At 38.4% G+C, this 20317-nt stretch overlaps 1 protein-coding gene across 1 annotated transcript in view; it reads right to left on the bottom strand.

Moving 5' to 3' along the window:
- Positions 1 to 19359, bottom strand: part of RAB43 (RAB43, member RAS oncogene family) — a 29963-nt gene extending 10604 nt beyond the window's left edge. Inside the window, exon 1 of the mRNA XM_009889955.1 lies at positions 19300 to 19359. Coding sequence (XP_009888257.1) covers positions 19300 to 19359 — 60 coding nt within the window. The remainder of the gene's footprint in view (positions 1 to 19299) is intronic.
- Positions 19360 to 20317: the final 958 nt, after the last annotated feature.

Below are 20317 nucleotides of genomic sequence, written 5' to 3'. Positions count from 1 at the left end.
CCGGCGGGGCCAGCTCGGGTCGCGGTCTGACCGACATAAACCGTCGCGTGTGGGCAAACAAGTGCGTTAGTCAGCTGTCCTGAGTGGCACTGAGTCATCGCTACCAGTGCCCCAGTCTGTACAGAGGACCCGTACACGCCAGTGTATGTTCACAGTCTTGCTGGAGTGACATATTTTTGTGATATATTCCTTTTGATATATTTTACAGTTGTTGACACGTAGAAATAAACAGGTGCAATCACACCATTAGGTCATGCAGGAAGTGCAGCTGGTTTGCCTTGTTGGCTTTTCATATTTAGGTCTGAGCTGGGGTGTGGTTTGTTTCCAGCGTCACAGTCCAAGGCTCGGGGCTATGGTTTTTGCTCCCTTGGAAGGTGCTGTGCTGCTCAGACACATCTTTAAAACTGTTAGCATCATGCTACGTGTCTTGGATATGTATGTGTATACGTGTGATTATATATTGCATCACAAACTGGTTATGTGTATTGAGATAAACTTATCTCAGCAATCTGGAATTATTTGTGTTTGAATTGCTGCCTGGGTTATCTATGAAACAAACTGCTCTTTAATAGGCACGCTCCTTTACATTATGTGGTGAGTCAAGATGCAAATTGAAATCAGGTTTACTAATAAAATACTTTGACAGAGCACATTTTATTAGTCTGTTCTTTGTAACAAAGATTTGCTAAATCCCATCCTCGGAGTTTCAAATGATAAAATTGTGAAATGAAACTGTTTAATGGCAGAGGGTGATAGTTAAGTTTTCCTATGGATAGTTGTGCAGGAGGAGAACAACCTGATTTATGACTAAGCCAGCGCAGTCAGAATTGCTTTAAATCAATGGATTTTGGGGTGACTTTATGATTATTCCTTTTCAGGTCTGGATATGTATTTTTGGTGATCCGTGGTAACCTTCCAGCAAGAGCAGAGGTATGAGTACTCTGTCAGGCTGGAACAAAGGCTTTCTGTTACTGGTAGCCTGCAACTCTGAATTAAGCAGGTCACTGAATTCTAGGATATTGATCAACCAGGACAGAAAAAGTGTTAGAGGAAATAAGACACCATTGTGCATATGCTCTCATGTTAATTAGCAATTTCTAGGTCTTCAGTGTCTGAGCAAAGCACTTAGGGGAATTTAGATTATTTAGGAAGAAACATTGCTAGAGTCTTTAATATTTAGAATTAATTGTATGACCTCATTTTAATGGAAAAACAGAGATACTACTTCCATGAAGATAATTATAAATCAGGTATTCCATTATCCTTGCTATAGATCATTACAAACTATTTTGTGTTAACTGTCATTGTTGCTGCTTGTCATCATGAGCCTTTAACTGCTTCTAAAACAAAGAATTCCCCAAACAAAACTCATAAATTGTCACATTATGTTGTCACATTATGTTGTTATGCTTAAATGAGGGGTCTTTCATTAGTTCTCTCAAGTTGTGAAAGCTCTAAGTAGTGGTTTGAATGTTAAAGTACTTGTCTTTGATTAATCCCCAGACTCCATTGAGGTTAACACCTGTTTCATGCAAAGATCAGGAAAAAACAAAATGGGTTTGAGTCAATTTTTTTTTCCTCTTTCAATTCCAGTTTGTATCTGGCTGTATTTGAGAGTCGTTCATAAGAGTAGATTAGGGAGTGCTAGAGAACACGCTCTAGTAGTCTCTCTACTAGTGCTACTCTAGTAGGTACGAGAAAACAGTACCAAAACATGGTAGGAAATCCCCTATATTTACCTTAGTCACAGTTTCCTTTTCATTCGTCTAACTCAGTTCAACAAGGGAAGTTAAATTTCAACTCTAACAAATGGGTTTTGCTGCAGAGCCTTTGCTACAGGTGTGAGGTTGCTTGCAATTTCCACATTTGATAGTGGAATTTGGGTCATGAGACTATTGTATTTCAAAGCAGCTGCTTGAGATTTGGAGTTACGAAGCAAATTAATTAAGCTCTGACCTTCTAAATAAACATATGTGGTGATCTCATATGAAACACTGGAAAAACACAAGGAGTCGTCCTAAAATATATTATCCAGTCTTCTTCAGCACTGTTTGAAGGAGCAGAGGGTAGGGGTTCAAAGTAAATTTTGTAACTATGCAGTGACTCAGGAAGTTTATAGATAACTAATTCTGTGCAGTAGCAAACATTCATCCTTAATAGCTTCTAGTGTGAATATAGAAGAGTTGCCAAAATTGTTCATGAAAACCAAGATGACTTGAATTATAGCTTGGTTGGTACATTGTTTACACTGTGTTCCAAGATAATTTTTTCAGCAAAGTTCAACATTTCCTCCTTGTATTTATAATGCAGGCATATTACTTGATGTGTTAATGCTCCTTATGTGGTACAAACTTTCTTTGGTTAGCTTTTGGTTAAAAGAATGTCTAAGCATCTGTATTTCTTGATGGCTTTATAGCCTGCTGATTTTACAGCTGAGTCAGCTCGAATGGACTGATTTCTTCAAGACAACAAAAGCAGTAATAGATTGTACTTTCTTTTTTAAAAGTGATATCAGCTAAATAGTTAAATGTTTACTTTTTATAATACATATAATATACACATGATAACTATTTATTTGTTGTTTTAGTTTTTTTTAAAGGTTATAAAATCATATTCGCAAACTTACCGTTACCTGACATGGCCCCGCATATTTGATGCATAAATTCTTGGTTTTGTATCTTAAATCATACATATTTTGTGACTCTTGAGTTTATGAGAGCAAATTTATCTTCTTCCCATCCTATAATATTTTTTATGTTGTTTAAGATTAAATACTTCTACTCCTTAAAAATTGACCTATGTTTGTAATCATGTGGGCTCTGACTTTGTACTTCCAGAGAGTGTAAAGTTATCTTGAAGAGGTCTTTGCATTACCTGGGGTAAATTGAAATCTATCTGTTTGAGTCTGCTGAGCAATGTAGCCTGCAGTGTTATGGGGTGAGTTCTTCTACAAAAATTGATTGTTCTGAATTTTAACTAGAAGAATGTTGTAATAATATACTGTTTAGTAATTCAGTCTAAAATGCAGGACATGCTGATTTAAACATATTTTTTGTCCAGAACTTTCTCTTTAAAGTTTAGCAGTGTCTGATGTTTGCCAGTTAAAATGTCAGGAGGTTTATTTTTAATTTGTTAATGTTCTAAAGCCTTTTTGAGCAGCAAGATAATTAGGAAAGTTACCTGAGTGTTTAATGTTTACAGGAGAGATGAAATTTTGTCCTCTTTGTGGATGAGGTGTAGACCTTTTAACTCATTAACAGAGGGCCAAGAGAAATGAATGGGTATTTTGAGGACTGTCACTAATCAACAGATATTCTTGCTGTACATGAAAGCCTCTCTTTTCCACATCTGTATGCCCATATTCCGTGTGAGAAGTAATCGGGGAGCAGAATATAGGTAGACGTGCTCTTCAAGGTAATGGTAAAAGTCATGATTAATTGGGAAGCCCCACAGTTTTACAATGTTTTTTTTTTTTTCCTGGAGAGCCTTATGTGCTCACTTTTTCACATGCAACCATTTGTCCATCACAACTGCAGTGGTCACAGAACTTGGAAGACTCCTGGAGTCTTGAAAAATGGTGCCGTTTATGCCTTGTATCGCTTGTGGCCTATTCAGGCAGAAATTTTGCTTTTGCCTGGTGTTATGTTATTGTACTAGGACCAGTGGCAGTGAAACTGTCAAGTTATGAGGAACTTGCTGACCAACAAACGGATGAATTTGGGGTCCGAAACTTCTCCAACCAAGGATTTTTACTGAGTACTTCTTGTAAGCTTGCAGATCCTAGCCTTGCTCTGAGAAAATGTTTAGTGTCTCCTTCATGGGTGATTCCTAGCAATGAAATATCTTCTCTTATGCAGTTGTTTGGCAAAGAGTATGACTTTGTCATGTGTGACGTGTTTGTTACCCAACGTGAGTGTTGAATTTGTTATCAGCCAAGTTTCAGAGCAAGCTAGTAATAAAAAAAATTTAATTGCATTCATGAAGTTTTCCAAGTTACGCATTTTGAATATTAGAAGCTATATGCTATTTCCAGTTCCTTTCAGATGACTCAGTTGTGGATACTGGCTTCATTGTCATTTGAAATACTATATTCATATACATAGCTTAATCATCTTCTGGATGAATGCAATGCAGATTCTCCTCTGCTTAGTTTCTAAAGGCTTTTATCAATCTTAGTCACCCATCCGCTTTCCTTGTCTGTATTCTATAGAGAATGAAAGCCAGTCATCGCATGGGTTTTATCTCAAAGAGTGTAAGAGGAGACATGCTGCTTCAGAAACCATGCCAATTAATAGAACAGATTTCTTAAAACACAGCTGTTAATCGCAGTTTCAAACACCAAAGAGTGGCTGATGAAACTAAAACCCTTGGTTCCTCGCAGTCAGGTTTGTTTGGCGAATCATCACAGGCCAGCCCCCTAGTTTCAGGTATCTGTGTGGTTCCTGGAGTTGTTTGTTGATCTGTGTCATCTTGCCACTGTAGACTGCAGATGCACCTCCAGGAATGTAGGGTAAGGGGAATGAGTGCAATACCTTTGAACAGTGTGTATGCTCATTAGTATTCCTCTCTTGCATTTCAAATGCAACAGAATCCCAGAGAGCAGCAGTGCGCACATGGTCTGAGGATTTACCAGTTGGCCTGGGACTGCACATTCATCAAATATTGCTTAAAGTGCTAAAGACTCAGTAAAGAGCCACCTGCCAATCTGCATAGTTCGCTGACTTTTTATTCTTCTGAGGGAGATTAATGTAGTACCTACAAATTTATCAGACATCTTAAAATTTGTGTTTTCACAGTCTCCACGTGTCCGTTTGAGATCCCCTGATGCTTGTCACGATAGCTGGATTTCTTGATGTTAAGTATAACTTTCCCTGGTACAGAATGCTGAGAGCACTGAGGTTATTCTAATGTACTTGGGTGTTTAAAAATTATGATGCTGCGCATCAGTTAGGTAAAGGTTTTTGTAGTGCCCAAGTCATCTTTTCAGAGCTGATGCATTTACTTCAGGAAGCAGTTTTATGTAGTGTAAATTCTTCTCCTTGTGTGATTTTTTTTTTTTTTTTGCATTTGTTAACTCAGTCTCATTGTTTCCCTTTTTGTCTCAGTGATGTTTTAGTGTTGTAATAAAAGATTGCAAACCGCTCGAAAATATCAGCCTAGATATCTTTAGCTATGTAAGATACCTCAATATGTTTTTTGAATATATATGTCTGAGATATATACATGTCTGTGTGTGTATATATATACTTGTACATATGTATACACACGCATATATGCTTGAATATATATAAGCACATTTTCATCCTGAAAAACACTGTAAAAGTAAAAAATATTATAAATCTACCAAAAAGTAGCAAGCCTGTTGTTGATACTGTAAAGAATACCCATGGTAAAAACAGAGGTTCCAGTGAGTTAAACCCCAGCTCATTCCTGCATACGTAGTCCTATGGCTAATGCGTCCCATCTCATGGCAGTGCTTCCGTTCTACGCGTTCTTTATCTGTTGATGTTGATTCATTGAAGAAGTTAGCTTTGTCATTTCTCTACAGCTGTGTATTTGGTTTTCAAGACTTTCTATCTTCTACTTAACATTTTTTTAAAGGCTTATTTTTTCACAATATGAGCTCGTTTAGTGTCCTCATTTGAAACATACTGATCTCTGTTACCTTCTCAATTATGTAAATAGGTTAAGTAGTGGCTGTGAAGTATTCTCTCTTTTTCAACATATTTTCTGTCAGTATTTATGCTGCAATTGCTGCTGCTTCTCCTGTGTGAAATCTGAAATGTCCTCATGTGAGATTCAAAAATTGAAATGTCCCATTTTCTTCCTTTAGTACTGTAAGGATTACTTCAGCTCTAAAAAGTTTGTGTAGAGGTTTTCCAAGTTAAGTCTTGTATATCATGGCTTTCTTATTGCCTGAGAACAATTGCATTGGCCTGTGACTTGAGTAAGTCTAGAATATATCCTGCAAACAATTTTTTCTATATCTAGAAGATGGAACTGAAACGCAGCCAGCAAAGCTTCAGTTCAAGTGCACGTTCCAGTGTTCCCAAATACAGATGAGAGTTGTGATATAACATGTTGGAACAATACAACCAAAATTATCTTTCTGTTGAATTCTAGTACTTTCTCTGTAGTTTCAATTACGTGATATCATGTAATATAAACAGTCTACAAGCAGCTTATTTCAAATATCATAATAGTGTGTGATTTAACTTTTGCCTGTTCTATTACATCTGTTTGACAAGGTGGACTGAAAGGTGTAACTTTTTGGTGTGTTTTTAGACTGTGCTGATTGAGCAGTTGGCAGTTAATGAAATCCTGTCATAACAAGAATACCTAGTGTTTACAATGTTCTTCTCAATTTCAAACATACGTTTTTAAAATTGCAGGTAGTAGATCCTTTTTGCCATAATTTTACTGCATTATGCTAAAGGAGGTATTGAGTGTGGCGGTTGTCACAATGCCATGATTCTGTCAGTAGTTCCCAAACCCTCCTGCGGTTTCTTGCCTTGTGAATTTTCAGCTTTGAATTTCTCTGGACTTTTATCCTCCTCAAGTGAAATGGTGATACGTCTGTGGCATAGTAATTTAGTTGCTGGATTAATAAAGCTAGGTTAAGAAACTACTGATTCTAAGCCTGGACTGTAAAAAAAAAAAATAAGGTGTTAGGAAAATATTGTGTCATTGACTCTATGTGTTTTCATCCTAAATGAAAAATATTTTTTCCTCTTCTGACTTGCAGCCCCATTGTTTGTTCTGAGAGCAAGCTGGATTTATTAGTACTTTTGCCCCATCCCCAGTAATAAAAAAGCTGGGGCTAAATTCAATCTGCAGTAATATTTGTGCCGACTCTTGTCTTTTGAACTGCACAGGTGCAGTAGGGATTAAAACATGGGAAATAACTTTGCCAGTATGAAATACAATCCACATCTTTGCCTTCATTATGCTGCCTCTGAAGGAGTTAGACAAATATGGAGCAAGAACATAATACATATGTAGAAGGAGAAAATCTGGTAAGAAAATGCTTTTTTTTTTTATTTTTATGTTAGAATAGTATTTTTGTCTTCATTTCATAGACAGCAAGTTCAACATAATTTCTAAATCCCTGAACAGTAAGTATAGGAATAAAGAACAATTTTGTATTACTCAATTGAGATTGATAGTAATCTGAACTCATTAATGGTGAGGTACACCACTGAGAAATTATTTGAAACAGAGGTACATACGCAATTCAAGTCTACACATGATTGGTTTCTCTGTAGGTTTGGAATAGGTTGTGAAGTGATTGCAAGGCTTCTTGTTTGCTTTGTGCATATGTCAACAAGGGTCTTAAAACGATCATTTGCGTGGTGCATGCAGCTAGATGGAGGGTGGATTTTTGTACCTGAATGTACTTGGAAAAAGACATAACTGAAGGACAGCTGTGTACCCGTCAAAAGAAGCATGCAGTTTATGCAAAGGCAGGCCAGAGGCATGGCTTCACACCTCCACAAGTTTATCTTCTGCTTTCTCTGACTCTTTGGTGAGAGCTCAGTGCTAAAAGCAAATGTCTGCCTTTCCAACTCTGATGGCAGTGTTCTGCTGATTTAGATAGCATGCTTATTTTGCTAAACAGTTTCTGTATTTCCTGATGTTTATTACCACTCTTCTCAAAGGTTTTGATCTGGAAAGAGCCAATGGAATGAATTTGTATGTTTGAAGTTACGATGTCGTCAAATACATGGTTAAATTGGACCCCAAAAGCTAGTGAATCCTTTTGTATATTTCCATGGGATATGTTATTAAATGTGAATTTTACCAGGGTTGTCACATTACTATGCAACTTCAAAGGTATTTAGGTATAATATTATAGATTTTGCCAAATTCTGTAGACAAAATTTTGACAAACCAAATCCCTACCTGGTATTCAATTGCCTCTGCTGCAGTGAGATGTCTTGTGCTTCCTCTAACTGTTTACAAGCTGTATAGAAATAGAAGTTTTAAGTAATTTATTCGCCAAACTTATGCTGTATTATAAAGAAATCCTCACTGAAATTAAGAGAACAAAAATATATGTATTAATGAGGTGTGTTCCAATTACATTCATCGTCATGATAGATACAGCTAATATGAAAGTTTGGTTCTTCTGTCAGCCCTCTCATTCTTTTGATGTTGCAGTTCTCAGTGTCACTAGTAGCAGAGATCCTTTTCAATGCAGGTGTGGCAATTCAGTCTTTGTGGCTTTACTGCTGCCTTTGCAGGTTCAGATTCGTATGTGGTACAGCCTCAGACTTGGAAAGATAGATGTATACCTGAATATAGCTACATCACACAGTTCAGTTAAATTTAATGAGACTGGCAAGCTGTCAGCTCTTGTGTAAAGTATGCAAAGAATACAAATCTTGCTCCTTTGCTGAATAAATTAAGGTTTTGTTTGTTGTTTTATAGTAATTTTTTTTTATTTATGAGCCAGCATTTGTTTTATACCATGAGCCAGCGATGTGCCCCGGGGGCCAAGAAGGCCAATTGCATCCTGGTGTGCATCAAGAAGAGTGTGGCCAGCAGGTCGAGGGAGGTCATCCTCCCCCTCTGCTCTGCCCTGGGGAGGCCACATCTGGAGCACTGTGTCCAGTTCTGGGCTCCTCAGTGCAAGAAGGACAGGGAACTGCTGGAGAGGGTCCAGCAAAGGGCTACTGAGATGATGCGGGGACTGAACATCTCTCATATGAGGAAAGGCTGAGGGACTTGGGGCTTTTTAGTCTGGAGACGAGAAGACTGAGGAGGGATCTTATCAATGCTTATAAATCCTTCAAGGGAAGGTGCCAGGGGGATGGGAACAGTCTTTTTTCAGTGGTGCCCAGTGATACAACAAGAGGTAATGGGCACAAACTTGAGCATAGGAAGTTCAGTCTAAATACGAGGAGGAACTTCTTTCCTGTGAGGGTGGCAGAGCACTGTCACAGGCTGCCCAGAGAGGCTGTGGAGTCTCCCACTCTGGGGACATTCCAAACCCGCCTGGACGCCGTCCTGTGCCACTGCTGTAGGTGACCCTGCTCTGGCAGGGGGGTTGGACTGGATGATCTCCAGGGGGCCCTTCCAACCCTGACCATTCTGTGATTTATTATATACTTGAGCTTCAGATTACCTCTACAGCAGTAGACTCTCTCAAATGTGAAAAAAAAAAGACGTGGGATGTCCTTGGTCCTTTATTACAATAAGAAGAGGAGTAGCCAAAGCTCATAAAAAAAAAAAAAAAAAAGAAAAGAAAAAAAAAAAGAGAGAGAGAGAGATTGGTTCCAGGATCTTTGCTTTTTTGGGGTTTTTTTTTGATATCTTATTGTAAATATATAAAACTGTTAAAATATTGAGACGTACTTCATCATGCTGAACAGTGCTGCAAGAACCTCCAGGACAAAACAAAACAGTTTCTGTTTCAATATGGTAACCAGGACAAAACAAAGTACCTATATCTGTCTTGTGAAGACATATTTGCAGTCTATGAATAAATAGTGACAAACAAAAAAAAGAAAATAACCCAGAAGAAAGTGAAAACAAAATAATGTTGCATTTGCACCAATCTCTGCTTCACGAGTTGTGAGCCTCTTTAAACTAATTGAGGGCTGTATCCTTTACAGGAGATAAGGGGGCTCTTTTGGCGTCACAGCTCTCTTACTGCTGCCACTGCCGTGTAAACTAGTCCATATTCTTGAAACCACAGTTAAGAACCTTAGAAAATCATGGTATTTACTGAAAAAGTGTTGAAACCAGAATTTCCCAGACTAGTCTAAAATTCACTCAGGTTATGCAAAAAAGGTGGGGTTTTTCACCCATGATAAAAACAAATAAAATACACCAACTATTTTGAACACAAGCAGAAAAATGGGGAGTAGTCAGCTCTCACATCTTTTCTCCAGATATTAATGTTGGTTTGCCTAAGATCCTGCTCTTGTATTCTCCCTGATAGCGCTTTGCCTATTAAATAGAACCTTGCCCACTAGGCTGGTGGGACTTCCTTGGCTGTAAGGATTTGTTTGTGTTGATCAGGAGGCAAGCTGGGGGCCTTAGAATTGGTGTGTCTTGACATGGCTTCCGCAGCAGTGTGCACTCAGCCAGTACTTCCATAAAACTTCTAGTTCCTTGGCTGAAAGTTGCTGTAAATGTGAAATTGCCATCTGTAACAAATGTATTGTTTTCCCTCACAAGGTTCTTGAAGGTGCATTGACCTGAAGCTAGCTTACTGCTTAAGAAAAAATATTAAGAATCTCTACCCCAAGAAGCTGCTCGAGAAAAATCATACTTTTTTTAATATGCAAGATAGAAGAACAGCATAATTTCTAAAATTGAAATACACCCAATAACATTTCTCTTACTTTACTGAAGATAGCTGGCAGATTGCCACAGATTTTTAAATTTTGTTTTCTTTTTGGATTGATTTTGTTAAGGTTTTATTCTTTTTTGAAACTATCTCAGAAAGTTCTCTCACATTGTCAGGAATAGGGGAGGAATGGTAGGAAGAAAACCCCACAAAGTGCTGTTTGCTTTCATTTCATTATTTTGTTTTAGTTACTTAATTTACAATTTTTTTCTTCTGTATTTTATTGAACTTTGATAGGATGAAGCTACACTACCAAAGTGGTTAGTCAAATTTTAATTTACATTGAAGTTCATCACGACTTTAGGAGAACAGAAGAAAGAAAACCTATGTTATGTTTTAATATAAATATTGAGCTGTGTCTTAGAGAGTTATAGTAGCAGAAAACTAACGGAAGGTCTAAAAATGATTAAACACTGTGAGGAAAGTAAATGGAGAATGTATCGCCCAGTGTCTAAGGGTATAGTAACTTTAGATTTCTGTCAATAGAAAACAATTTACTTTTTGCGACCTCTGACACTTCGTGATGGAAGACCTGTATTAAGACTCTAGAAAGAGCTAACAGTAATTGATAGCTTGTTTGGAAAATCACTCTATTGCATCCAACTACTGAGGTCTTGGTATGAAAGGGTGACAAGCTTCAAGGAATTTTTCTCACTGGCAGTTTTCAGCAGCCACTAGGTGACAATGTTGATCCAGTTTCAAAGCTGCCTGTCTGACAAAGCTGTTACTAAAGTTAAAGGAATCATTTCAGGACCTCTGAGGTTCTGTTATGCACAATTTGTGTTCTTTTATGGACTGCAGTTGCCCTTTTCCTTCAGGTCATAATTTCTGCTATTTTAGTTTTAGTCTTTCCAATAATTCAGCTTCTGATAAGCGTATCTGAAAATTATCAGTTTTTGCAGTTGCCTTGCAAGCTCAGGGCAGTCAAACATACACTTGCTTCTAAATGCTTTACTGTCCTGAAGGCAACCTTTTATGATGTGGCGATTGCCATGTTCTTCCACTACTTTGTACTACTGATAGGAATGAGTGGCAAAGGTAGATGTTATACAGACGTGTCAGGTTCCGTAGTCCTTCTCTGTGGTCATAAGAGGTAATACATGAATCCTAGCCAAAAAATCCGTTACAGAATCACACAGAATCACAGAATGGTCAGGGTTGGAAGGGACCTCTGGAGATCATCTAGTCCAACCCCCCCGCCAGAGCAGGGTCACCTACAGCACGTTGCACAGGACAGCGTCCAGGCGGGTTTGGAATGTCTCCGGAGTGGGAGACTCCACCACCTCTCTGGGCAGCCTGTGCCAGTGCTCCACTACCCTCAAAGTAAAGAAGTTCCTTCTCATGTTAAGATGGAACTTCCTATGTTCAAGCTTGTGCCCATTACCCCTCGTCCTAATTATTAGTCCGTTATTAATATCGAAGGCAAAAACCTTCTGACCGCTAAAGAGGAGACAAGAAAAAATAATTCAAGGAGGGAAAGGGAACCTGTAATCCATCCCTGCTGACACTACCTTCCCTTTAAATCAAGGCCATTTAAAATGGGGTTTGCGTGATTTTTTTTTCCTGGACTAAGATGAATGCTCTGGATTTCCTTAGCCCTGTTTCTTAATACTTTTCCAAGAATTTCTTAATTCTTTTCCGAGAGAATGTACTTGTGTAAAACAGTGCCATTCAGGCTTTTAAAAGACTGGATGCTTGATGGTCAAGCAAGAAAGTCGTAAGTAAAGCTGAATTAAATCTAAATGAACTTCTGTCAGGTACCTCAGATTTATTTTGCCTAAAATGAACTTGCCGTGTCAGTCAGTAGCCGTGTGCCTGCTAAAGTGACATCAGTGCTGCTGCCCATGGGCAATCACTTGGATAGACTGAGAATATGCTGTTGGGAAGGCATTCTGAGAGGGTACGTCAGGGAGCAAATTGCCCCTGGGAAGGAATTCAGTATAAATAGCGGCCATGTGGCCATTATGCAACTAAAGCAATTTGTTGTCACACACCCATTATTGAATGTAATCTAAATTTAATTGGAGTCAGTGTAATAGCAAAATATTTACAGGAGTTCTAGCAACAGACTCCAAGTGCTTTTGAAAATTGTTTTGTGTAGTGCTCTGAAGAGTAAAAGCATGAAGATAAACAGCATTACTAAGATAAACTTAGCACTACTAAGCATTACGATAAACTTAGCACTATCAAAGGAATCATTAGATAGGAATTATTAATTTTTCAGTATAGTCAGTTTCTGCTGTTGTCAGGCCACAGTAACAAAGTCGTGTAATTCAGATATAAATCATAACATACAAGTGCGGGGACCTTAAGAGTCCAAGAAAAACAGCAGTTTTGTGAAGCCTCAAATTCTATTGTAATAATTCCCACAACAGTGCATTTACACATAAAACCAGTATGACAATGTGAATATTGGCCAATTAGTTTACCTTAAAGAATACAAGTGTGATAGCTTAGACCAATTAACAAGCTTGTCTCACTGCCACCCTACGTATATTTTGTAAGTTCAATTAATATTTATTTCTTACAGTACGTGTTTACTAGTTCAATAATAAAATACATTTTCTATTGACCTGAGGAAGTCCCTATTTGTTACTAGTTCTGTTAGACTATGATTATTCTTGGTCTTTTGCTGGTTGAAACTTTTAATTGGATGAGTCACTCTAGCAGCTGTTAATGCAGTTCCACATCTGGTCAGTGTAAGCAGTAGCTGTGCAACTAAGGTGGAAAATCACTGTCATTATGTGACATATATCTTATGAAATAGCTGGGGTTTAACTTAACAGAAAAAAGTATTTTACTTTGTATTACTCATTTTCTGCATACTTACTTTGAATTGGGGCTAAGACCTGAACACTAAATCTGAATCCTTTTATGCATGGCTGTTTGCCAAAATGGTAAATATAATACAAACTTCTTAACTTTGCGGTGTATTTGATTACCAAGAATGAAGCTGTACTTAGTGTTTAGTATGAATTTACTATGAACTAATTTGATGTAGGTTACCAAACAAGCCTTAGGATAGGCAAGGTTTACAATCAAAATCCTCTCAGGTTAGATATGAATGTGAGACCATGGAGATTCATTACTGCAAATTCAGGACTGCTTTTAACAATTACTTGCTTTTAAGAGAAGACCCTCAGAACAGTAAAATGCCGTGTATCCATCTCATGGAGCTACCCAGAGCTCCCGGGGAGGACTGGACTGTTACTAAAAGCATGTGAGTTACTCTAGGTGAAAGAGAAAACTGTTTTCACATTACTTCCTTCTTGATTTGTGGGGAAAAAAAAAGGTGTTCAGTACACTTAGATCCCATTCATTTAACCTTCTCCTGCAGAATGTGGGATTTGAAATGCATGAGGAAATATATATTCTCAAAATACCAACATACTTAGAAGGTGGGGAGAAAAAAATCAAGCAAATTCAGTGAACCCACAGCACGTGGAATGTATTTTTACTGTCAACATATGATTTCACTATAAATAAGCATCACTTCTAAAATAACTTGCATCACAGACATGCACTTGCTCGTCTCGTTTGCAAGCAAACACTCATGCCAAGGCAGAAAGACGTGAGCTGGCTCCATTCTCAAAGCCATGTAGTTACGTACACTGTTGTGGTGCGGAGCTCAAAATGCTGCTGGCAGTTGTCCAGCCACCTGTCCTCAGAGTGCAGGAGAAAGGCGTGTATTTTTCATTTAAAAAAAAAAAGAAAGGGAAAAAAAAAAAAGCGGCATGTCAACTGTCCATGTAGGAAAAGCCACTGTTTTCTCCACTTGCTTTCCTGCTTAGCTCCACCCTTCACATCCAGGGTGTTCTGTCCTTTGTGCAGGTCCTCCTCAGTTTTCTCTGCTCTTGCTGTGGCTTCTGAGTGAAGTGACCTGACCTGACCTGGCCAGGCTACTGCTGCCCAAGGGGAAATAGTGCTATTGTTCTCTTATATTCTTTCAGAGTTTTTTTCCTTGTTGCTTGCAGTCTTGTAAATTGGCAAAAATGCTTTTTTTCTTACGTACTAGTCTACCTGTGGTGAAGAAAGCAGTGTTTGCAGCTAACTTCAGAAGACAGATCCAGAGTGAGTGCGTTCAGAGGAATGGCGTTAGTGGTGCAAAGCCAAACTGCTGTGTCTCAATAACTGCATCATAATATTAGAGTTTGACTCCGCTAACGCACAGAGGCAGTTGTATTTGGCAGAGTGCTTATGCCTTTCAGCATAGTCTGAGCTGAGACATGGTAATTTTTAGGGAACGAGCTTTTTTGTATTTTATATAGCTCCAAAGCTGATTGTTAGCTCATTCATAATAATAATTGCTTTCCATTAATAATATTGTGGCCCTTAAGCACAGTGGAGAGTAGCATGGTGGGATGTGTGTGTAAGCCTTGTGTGAAGGTTGTGCACAACAGTCCAAATGAAACTTGGAAACACTTCAGAGGGAGTTTATCCCCAGTGTAATTCCACTGTGTCCCAAGTCAGAGTGATGTTATCATCGGTAGGTCAGAGAAATTCAACTGACTATAAAGTACTAACTATTAACACATTAAAACCAGAGGAGGCTTTAAAAGACCTAAAATACTAGACTTGGACACTAGTTCTCTTTTCAACAAAATGATGGCTAGCACACATTGACAGCCTAGCTGTGAAATGTTTGTCCCACAGTGGACTGGAAAGGTTGGCTCCTCCTGTGCTCCGTCTTGATGACCTGTTAGTGCCGTGAGGCAGGGGGATGGTTCTGAGTTTTTGATGGAGTTTTTACTCCATCACATTATTTTATATGAAACAGCAGCCATTTATCGTTCATTTATTCACTTATAAAGATATTAATCAGCAGTGGATATAATTATGTCCAAGTCATGAGTGAGGGATTAGAGGATTTTTAGCCCATTACATAACAGACCTATGTAAGCTATTCTGTTACATGCCGAGACCTCTTCCTTACTGGTTTGTTGCAGTGAACAGGAGTCATGTAAATGAATGTGCAACTTTCAGGAAAGGAGTTGTGTCAATGGACAATCTGGTAGCCTGCAATTAAATTTACTGCTCAAAGATGTTTGTAAATTAATGAAAATGGAAAACGAAGAACTAGATACATTTTTATTTTTGTTTAAGAATGAAGTAATTGTCTCATCTAGCAATGATATCATTAGAAAGGTTGTTCTGTTCCATTTCCAGAACCTGAATTAAGGATCTTCAGCCAAAACCCCTGCAATGTAATAACCAAATTTTATTCTAAAATTCATTAGTTTTCCACTGAGATGCTTTTTTTTTGCAGGATTTTGAAACAGTAGGGAATTTAAAATAAGGCTACAGTGCAGACTGTTTTTCTTTTCTAGCTTCACCAAAAATAACTGCAAACAGCTTAGTGATATACCTAATGAAAACAGGTTTCTCCTCTTTGGAGTGGTTGTAGGGCCAGGCACTGCAGGACAATAATCTACTCTGTCCAAGAGTATTTGTGACACATTGTTTTGATGGTGGTCAAATGGCAAGCGCAAAAAGGGACTATGAAAAATTGCAACCATTAGACAGCATTAGAGGGTGTAAAGGTTAGTTTCTTCAGAATTGACTGTTAGTCATCTTTTGGGATAATATTACCCAGGGAAGTGGTTTAAGTATACCTGTTAATATGACCAGGTAATGAATGTTACATGCCCTGTGATCAGACCATGTTACCAGCAATCCAGTACTCTAGTGTTACAAGAACCAATATTCATGGTACTTCCATTGCACATGTATACCCTATATGTGCATAAATTGTTTTTTCTTTCACATTTCATTGGAGGGCCCTGTAAGACACTTAAGCCTTTGGGAAGATATCTGAGCAGCCTGCTGTATATAAAGAACAGATATATTTTTTTAAATTTTATTTTATATATTTCATAAATTTTATATTTATTTATTTTAAAAGCAAAACTGGTGATTTTCACCTCTCTGTTTCATGCTGCCATCCTACATTGTGTACCCTTTAATAAGGGTCCGTTATGTTTGTAGCTACCATTTTTAACAGTCAAATTTCAGGCACTCATCACTTGAGTATATTGCACTTGCTTTAGTGGGACTTACCCTGTCGTTCTAAAGATTTTTTTTTTTTCCTCAGTTAATGTATTGAGTTAATGGAAAAGTGAAAAAAAAAATATCCAAATACATTAGAAACCAGCTGCCAAAAGGTGAAACACAAACCCATGAGAATACTTGTCATGGATGCAAGATGCTGCGACACTAAGTTTGGAGGAACTGGGAAACTTGGAAGTCAAATGTGGTAAGACCTGTTGAAATAAAATGTCTGCATGTTTGAGCTGTGCGTGGGCATTACATGTCCCAAACCCAGGAAGGGTCTGCCACTGCCTTCAGTAGCATTTGAAGTAGTTTGGATGTGGGATGGGATTGTAAGGTCCCAACAAAGTGCCTAGTCTCTAAGCCTCCCTTGATGTTTATTCACATAAGCACTGGTAGCTATTTTCTAAACAATGCTGTACATTTATTAGTGTCAGGCGGCAAAAAGCAGCAAACTTCTCTCATGTATGAACTCAAACGGTGGATCTGGAATGAACTCTAACTGTAAATCCCAAACAGAAAGCATTAAGCTAAACAGTTGTTGTTCGGATTGAGCAACTCTTTTTGCTTCGATGTGAAGAAAATCTTGAGCATTTCAAGAAAAGAGGTGATTCACCTACCATTCTGTTTAATAAATGAAGCCTGCAAATATTTTTAATTGAATTGCAGTTTATACAGAATTGCAGTTTAAACAAATCTACTCTGTGTATTACAGTGAACTGTTTAATTTTCTGGTCTTCTTCAATCATTCTGAGTATGATTACTCATCTTGCCAAATATTGAACCAAAACTCACAATTTTTTAAGTTGCAGTTAATCCCAGAAGTTATACCTATGTTACTAAAGAATGTGAAAATAGATATATTCACTAGTTTGCACTCTTGCAAGCATGATATTGGAACACTTTCTGGGATCTTCACAAACTCCTTTGGGAACGCTGGCTGCATGTTTCATTTAGATAGCTCATGGATTTTCCTGTCTTTGTGCATTGTTAGCAACTGCAGCATTATTTATGCAATTTGATGGAGTATGTGGCTTAAGCACGACATAGTGGCCTTGTCAGATAAACAGTTGAATGTTGCTCTTGAGCCTTTAATTAGCAGTTCCAACTTTCCCCTTTTCAGGGGTGGAGTTTCTTTTCAGATAAAAGCCAAGTGGTTCAGAAGTGATAAATACAATGCTTTTTTAGTGGAATGTGAAATACTGCCATGGAAGAGATTCCCTATTCTTTCCTCTTAGGAGGTCAGAGGACATGTTCTCTCAAATACTTTTTTTTTTCTCCTGTATTCTCTGCATCTTATTTAGTGTGTTGGTTGGTTTAAGCAGAAATGTTTGCTACTTGCTTGGTTTTTATGTTTGTACAATTAAAGCTATACATTAAAGCGGTTTACTATTTTATCTACACTAGCAAACTTTTACGATGACTGTGTTCCAATGCACAGCTATAACTTCATCCACTTCACCTGCATATTGAATGTTGTTTTAGTATAGGCCATGGTCTATAACTATTCAAATTCATTGGGTTGCATGGCCTGTTTTTTTATGGCAGGATTGAAAACACATATCTAGCTTTACAGTCACGAAAGAGAGTAATAAGCTTTTAGTGTTAATGATTTATTTGATTTTGGGGAAACAAGAAATATAATTTAGGAAACCTTCCATGAGAGATCACAGAGTGCATTTCTTCTGTAATATTCTGCATTAATACAAAATGGTGGTTGCCTTTTAAAAAATTGAAAAGCTGAGTGTAGCGAAAATATTCTAAAATTATCTTCAGTGCGTACACTGCTATGTTGCTATGTGTTTCTCTGAAATTCTCTCCTGCAGAGGATATTTATGTAGAATAACATTTAATGAAGCCAGAGAAATTCTGAGTGTTTGTGCTCACCTGATTGAAAAGTACACATAAATCTGAAGACACAATTTTACTCAGGTCTGCACCGGAGCGTAAGGCAGCCTTACTAAGCCCTGCTGTTTCTAGGTTATATGGGTCATCTCCTGCAGCAGGGATGCGACACTTTGTAAAAAAGCAAATTCTGTGCTGCTCTTTGAGTTACTCATGGTGAAGAGTGCGATATGCAATTGAAGAAGGTACAGTGGAATATTACTGCTGCTGTGGAGTGTGGGAGGGGGCCTGAGCTGGCACAGGCTGAGTTCCTCAGGGGTGTTGCCAGTGCTCGCTAAGGATGTCCCTGTGATGCACTGCCATTGTGGTCTCTATTTTCATGGCCTGTCCCACCATAAATTTTGCAGGTGACCAAAGCAGTAAGAATAGCTGCAATGTTTTAGGTGTCAAATAGTTCTCATTTCCGGTAGTGCCTACCAATTTGAAAAATGCCCAGTATTGGCTAAGCTATAGAATTAACCATGACATTTGATGAGCAGTTTCTGTGTTTAATTATTGTCGCTGTTAGATTTTGAGCCCTGTTTGTAGACCGGTGTTCTAATTTCTACTCCCCAGCCCTTTGTTAACAAATTTATCTTCATGTAGATTCATACAAGTTGTGATCTTGTCATTCCTTACATTCCTCTTTATCAAATGAAATTGATCAAGCTCCTTTTAAGATATATTTTCCAGTCATTTATTTGCATTATAATTGCCTTTCTGATTCTTCTGCAGCTGATTCTTCTTGATCTGTAGACATTGATACTAGATTATTGTAGCTTATCTAAACAAGGAAGTAAATAAATCCTCCTATCCCTAAATGCTGTCCCCTGTTTTAAGAAGAAAAGATCACATTAGCCCTTTGCTGCAATGTCATACATGGGAGATGACTCTTACCAGATTATTTGCCTTTTCTGAATTAAGTCCTCAACCCGTCTTTTGTTTCTAGGTGTACGATCTTGCTTTCCATTTCTTTGTACTCCAAGTAACCCACCACTCTGCATTTATACCTTCCCTCTTCTTGCTCCCCACTGTGTATCGTTTGCCGACTTTAACATCACAACGGGCATGTCGTCTCCCAGATCATTAATTCTTTTACAGCACGGGAAAACGTCTTACTCTATTCCTTTCCTTTTGTCAGTCTAAAGCCCCATGCTATACTCCGTTAGTAAATTGTGTAACCCTCTACCCATGGTGCATGTCCTTTCCCCAAATCTGTCTGTGCTTTAGAGGTTCTTTCAGCAGTTCCACTGTGCTCAGTGGCCATTCCTCATGTCACAGAGAGGGGCAAGTGGCTCATCCTGAATTGGTGTCAGTTTAGGCTGATAGGTGGTGATGTCTCAGACTGGTCTTTCCCCGCTAGTGCAGGAGAGAGAGCTGGCCAACAGTGAAGATACATTCCAGACAGTAACGTCTCTTCTAAAGCTGTCTGAGAATGTCACCAGCAGTCAGCATTGGCAGTTTGACTCCATATTGCTGAAGTGCTTTGGCAGGGGCAAGAGGGACCTAGAAATGCTGTCTTTGATTTGGGTGTTTGTGGCTAGGAATGTGTCTCATCTTATAGCAGTGATAGCGCATGGTAATTGCAAAATCACCTATCAGAAGAAAGCTAACCACCAGCTTTGCCCAGGGGTATTATGTGCTTTAACAAGGAACCCCACTCGTGACAAGGTGCTAGGTAAAGAGCCAAGCAGTCTTTAGCTTCTTCAGCAGGTAACCTTTAATACCTAGCTCAAGTTCGGGGCTAGGAGGAGCATTTGCAAAATGAGTCTTAAATTGGACTGCCAACAGTAGTATTAGTTGTAGAAGACCTTCAGAGATCTCCCATCTAACTAGCCTAACGTCACCAGACCAGATGGGGTCACAGCATGAATTGCTGTTCTTGGAGTCTTGTGAATTATCAGGTTAGGGAGAAAACTGTATGCTTGAGTCACCACAGCAATTTCTCTCTGAGGATGGGGGGCACAAGAAGAGAAGTGCAGAGAGTACATCCTCTTCAAAGCTGTTGCATAAAATCCAACGTATCAA

This window comes from Charadrius vociferus, unplaced genomic scaffold (assembly GCF_000708025.1).
Source record: "Charadrius vociferus isolate BGI_N301 unplaced genomic scaffold, ASM70802v2 scaffold67, whole genome shotgun sequence".
NCBI lineage: Eukaryota > Metazoa > Chordata > Aves > Charadriiformes > Charadriidae > Charadrius > Charadrius vociferus.
The sequence above is the reverse complement of the archived record's forward strand: the minus strand, read 5'-3'. Positions and strand labels throughout refer to the sequence as shown.